Consider the following 5,260-nt stretch of genomic DNA (forward strand, 5'->3'; position numbering starts at 1 on the left):
GCACCCATTGCAAAGCACTACAAATAACACTCATAGTCTTCCCAGTACCTTTTATAACACACAAATCTCACCAAAATTAACCCAATTCTTTTTTTTTTCCTAATAAACAAAACAAAGCAAAACAACAACATGGAATTGCTTCCAATAATGTAAGACAGACTAAAAACAGTAAATTCATTGTCTTCCTCTTCTCCTGACTAAAACATAATAACATCACCAAAATTAAACTCATTTTGCAAACAATTAATAATGCAAGAGTGATACAGCCAAAAACTCCCAAACAAAATGACGTTAAATTTAAGATTTCAAAAAAAAAAAAAATCATAAATGAATGTTGAATTACCAGTAGGGCTTTCTAACATGGAGACGCCACCTTGGTTGAGAGAGTGATAAAGAGCCTTCATGAATTCCATCTGAATCGAATATGGCTTGAAAGGGAACGCTGAGAACTTCACTTCTTCTTCTTCTTCTTTATCTTCCATATTCCTAATTCCTTCACTCCTTTCTTCGTTCCTTCAGTGTCGCAGCGTTGATTCAACGAATTTTCTTTTTCTTTTCCTTTTTTGGGTAATAATCATCGAAGAGAGAAATGAAGACTTGGCGCCACTACCATATGGCGGGAACCAAAAAAAAAAAGTGATTTTATAACTTTTATTTAATAAAAAAAAGTTGAAAATTTATTTGAAAGTATTAATTAGAAGTTGTTTTGTTTAAGCTTATTTTGTAAAAGGTATAGAAAATATTCAATTTTTATCTTTTATAAATGATATTTATTATTGACATATTTTGTTCTCTTATTCATAATTTCATACGAGAAAAATTGTCCTTTTATTATTCAATAAAAAATATTTATTGTTCATTTTCTATTGTATGGGAGATGCAATAATTTTTTATCAAATATACTGTAATGTTTTTTGTTGGTTTTATTCTTAAATTTTATTTCAGTTTACTTATGCAACAAACGTTTTAGAATATTTTTATTTTACCTTAAGATTTGATTAGTTAATCATTTTAAAAGATTGGAGAATAATAATTGTTTTTGTATTACGAGACCTGTTCGAGGTATAATTCATTGCAGAAAGGGAGATGTCTCATGTTTTATCCACGAATGAGTTATACTTGTACTCTAAAAAATACTAGATAGGGTGGGTATCTACAAAAAGTATATAAGTACCTAAGTGAAAAATAATTCAAAGAAGAGAATGAAAGTGACTTATGTAAGTATTAGATTTTTAGATGTCATTTACCTTGATCTAATGTTACCTTATATAGACGGGATAGAAATTAAGTCTTTTGAATATATTCGATTAACGAATCATAAGCTATGGTTGTGGTGAAAACCACAATGTAGTTATCGTGATATTTTCACCATTTGTTTTGACTATTTCATTGAGTTGTTGGTAATGACGTGTGATGAAGTCATCGTTCTGCTGAATATTATCATGTTTTTTAGTTTTGGGCCAAGTTATAACTTTTTTGGACTGATGTATAGACTTTATTAATCGAGTTATAGGTAATGGATCAAGATTTATTCTCCGACTAATAGGTGGCAATTACCTAAAAATACGAAATGGATCAGATTGTAACGGTCGAGTTATACATATAACGACTGAGTTATGTGTTGGTAATTTATGAATCATAGAAACCATAACATTCTTTTGACCTAATCTCCAAATTATAACTTATAGCCGCCGAGTTATAGTGACCAGATCACAACCTTCAAGCTTAACTTGTTTATTTTTAAGAGAAGCAGGTTGAGTTTTTATGAATATCGAGTTATAACTCGGCAGGATATAAAAGAAATGCGTTTGTGTTATAATTCAGAGATATAAAGATTAGCCCCCAAGCTCAACTTGATAATCTTAAAAATAAAATTGGACAAACTTGTCATTGAGAAAGGTGTTGCTTATATCAGTATATTTTTGAACGAGCTTATAGGTGATTGTTTATTGGGCTAACGCTGACTTATAGGTGTCGGTTTGCTTTGACTGATTATGACTTCTATGGGCAAGGGTTTTGCCAATGTATAGCTTGGGATCCTTGGGCACTAAATTTCTTGGCGTTACCGATCCGTCTTTACTTCTTTTATAGCTCCGAACGCCGGAGTCCCTGTAAAAAACACTCCGACGCTCAAGTCAGTGAAAGACTAAAAGATATGCTTTTAATTTGCTTGTTCTTGTTGCCCTTTTTCTCCTTTTTTCATTATTAGATGGGAAGTGTAAAAAAAAGCAGTAGTCGAACTAAAAGCATGAATAAAAATAAATTAAAGAATAATGAAGTTAAAAATAATGTACTATTTATTAGGGATTACTCTCTTAATATAGAAGGTATAGGATAAACTGCCTCGTTAAAATCCTCCAAGCAAAACCCAATGTGAAAATAATTCTTGTGAGTGGAGAAAAGAGCACATATTCGATTCCTGAATTATAACTTAGTTGTGGTATAGTTTTAGAGAAGTTGCGTTCCAAAGTACTAGATAGTTCTTTGCCTAATAATGTTTGAAAGGTATAAGTCCCTTGCCAATCACTTTGCTAATTCGAAAAGGTTCTTCTGGTCATTCTCTTTTAATTGAGTTAATTTATTGATCCGTCGAGTTTGTCTAAGTTCTTCTATTTCCATTTGTCCAACTGCTTTTTCTCAGAATTCTGCTAAAGTCTTCGACTTGGAGACAACAATAGTCGTGTGAAACTTGTTAGGGCAAATACCACTCTTAAAGGCATAGAGGTGGACATGAAGGTTAAGGTTGGGAATCTCCATTGCTATTTTATTGAACTTCGTCATGTAGTCATGGAGACTTTCGTATTGACCTTGTTTGATTGTGCTAAGATAGTCGGAATCATGGACATAGATTTTGGATGCTGCAAAATTGTTGGTAAAAAGGTCGGCTAGTTCCTTAAAAGTAGAGATAAAACCTATAGGTAAAGATGAAAACCAGAGTAAAGCAACACCATTTAAAATGTGGGAAAAGAATGACATAATATTGGATTAAAATCACCATTAAAAAATATCATTGAGTGGAACTTAGTGATATATATGTTCGTGTCCCAAATCCCTTCGTATGGCTTGAGAGTGGTTGGTAGCGTGAAATTCTTCGCATATGAAACTTCATGATTTCCTCAGAAAAAGGGTTTGTACGTCTTTTCAACGTCTTTGAAGTTGTAACATCTACCAGAGTACGAGTTCCTGACACATGTTTGTCATCATTATGAGCATCCTTGCGATCTTTCTTGCTATTTTGATTCTTTTGCTGTTGTGTTAACAACTTGGTTATCCTCTGGACCTTGGCCTCAAGCGCACCGTTCTTAGCTATTAACTTGGCCTGAGTTGGTGGAGGAGGAGGTGGATTTTTCTCATCAGCCATGATCGAGATCCTACAAAAAAGAGGAATAATAAGTGGAAAAAAAATGTGGGGCAACATTAAGATCGGTCCCACGATGGGGCGCCAAATATTTTTGTTGTTATGAGATATGTTCGAGGTATAGCTCGTCGCAGAAGGGGAGATGTCGTCCTGTCTTCTCCACGTATGAGTTATACGCCGGACTCCAAAGAACACCAGACAGGATGGGTACCTGCAAAAGGTACTCCGACGCTCAAGTCAGAAATAATTCAAAGAAGAGAGTGAGAGTGACTTATGTAAGTATTAGGTTTTTAGATGTCCTTTACCTTGATCTAATATTACCTTATACAGATTGAATAGAGACTAAGCCTTTTGAATATACTCGGTTAGCGAATCATAAACTACGGTTGTGGTGAGAACCACAATGTGGTTACTGTGATATTCTCATCATCTGTTTTGACTATTTCATTGAGTTGTTGGTGATAACGTGTGATGAAGTCATCATGTCGTTCTGCTTATCATGTTTTTGAGTTATAGGCAGAATTATAACTTCTTTGGGTCGAGGTATAGATTTCATTGGCTGAATTATAGGTAATGGATTAAGACTTATTTTATGAGTAATAGGTAGCAATTACCGAGTAATATAGAATGGACCAGATTGTAACGGCCGAGTTATAGATATAACGACCAAGTTATGTGTTGGTAATTTATGAGTCATGAAAACTCTAACGTTCTTTTTAGGGTTAATAGTTAAATTAGTCCCTCAAAGATAAGATATTTTTTAAATTCATCATTGAATGATTTTTTTAATCAAATTGGTCCTTCAAAAATTGCAAATTAATCATATTTGTCCTCCAGTAACTCCATTAACAATTTTCTTCAAAGATTAATGTTGTAAAACGTTAATTGATAACATATATAATACCTGATATGTTTAATTGAGTATTGACTAAATATGTTTATGAAAATTTATTAATTTAGTCATTTTTTCCAATTACAAAAATTATATTCCTAATATGACCTAGTGACTAAATTGATGGATTTTCGTAAATATATTTAGTCAACGTCTAATTGAACATGTTATATGTCATATATGCTATCAGTTAACATTTAACATCATCAATCGTTGACAAAAATTGTGAGTGGAGTAATTGAAGGACAGATATGATTAATTCGTAATTTTTGAATGACCAATTTTATTGAAAAAATCTTTCAAGGACAAATTTAAAGAATGCCTTATCTTTTAGGGACTAATTTGACTATTAAACCATTCTTTTTTACCTAATCTTCAAAGTTCAAATTATAATTTGTAGCCGCCGAATTATAGTGACTAAATCAATAATAATAATGATAATAATAAAATCATCATCACCTCTAATTTGAAGAGAATATTATTTTGTTCTAAATTTAGAAAACATCATTGTTTGTTAATAATATGAAACGGGGAACTAATTCGGCTTCAAGTTCTTCCTAACCAATATAATTTGCACCATGTCAATCTAAATTGCATAATATGATACATGATATAATTGCTTTTATCTTATTATCAAGTCTAAGATTTCTCTTGAACAGGAATAAAGAAATCAATGTTATTTGAATTCAATAGGAATAAAGAAATCAATGTGATTTGAATTGAACAGGATGAGACCAACTATCCCTAAAGGTAACAACTAATACACTGAGCATATCGTATAATTAGGCAATCTATAAGGTGAGAGAGTAAATGTAGTGATTATCTCGATTTCTATAACATCGTTTGGAACTTTTTGTTATTTGTGCAAACTTTAGCGTGCTTGCCTTGAGCTGCACTCCAATATCTAAGTCATCAGATTGATACCAATTATATCAACTAAAAAGTATATATGCAATAATGCAATCTAGTAAAACTTAAATTTTAATTGTTTTCTTGTTATTAGCATCCAT

At 32.0% G+C, this 5,260-nt stretch overlaps 1 protein-coding gene across 2 annotated transcripts in view; it reads right to left on the reverse strand.

Annotated features, from left to right (window-relative positions):
• LOC107617725 (ATP-dependent DNA helicase DDX11) overlaps positions 1-607 on the reverse strand; it is a 5,182-nt gene extending 4,575 nt beyond the window's left edge. The window contains exon 1 of one of the 2 annotated variants that reach the window (XM_021111345.1): positions 374-607. In XM_021111345.1, coding sequence (XP_020967004.1) covers positions 374-482 — 109 coding nt within the window. In that variant the 5' untranslated portion in view covers positions 483-607. Of the gene's footprint in view, positions 1-343 lie in introns of both variants that reach the window. The other variant, XM_016319566.2, reaches the window with a different exon arrangement.

Source organism: Arachis ipaensis, chromosome B09 (assembly GCF_000816755.2).
Source record: "Arachis ipaensis cultivar K30076 chromosome B09, Araip1.1, whole genome shotgun sequence".
Taxonomy (NCBI): domain Eukaryota; kingdom Viridiplantae; phylum Streptophyta; class Magnoliopsida; order Fabales; family Fabaceae; genus Arachis; species Arachis ipaensis.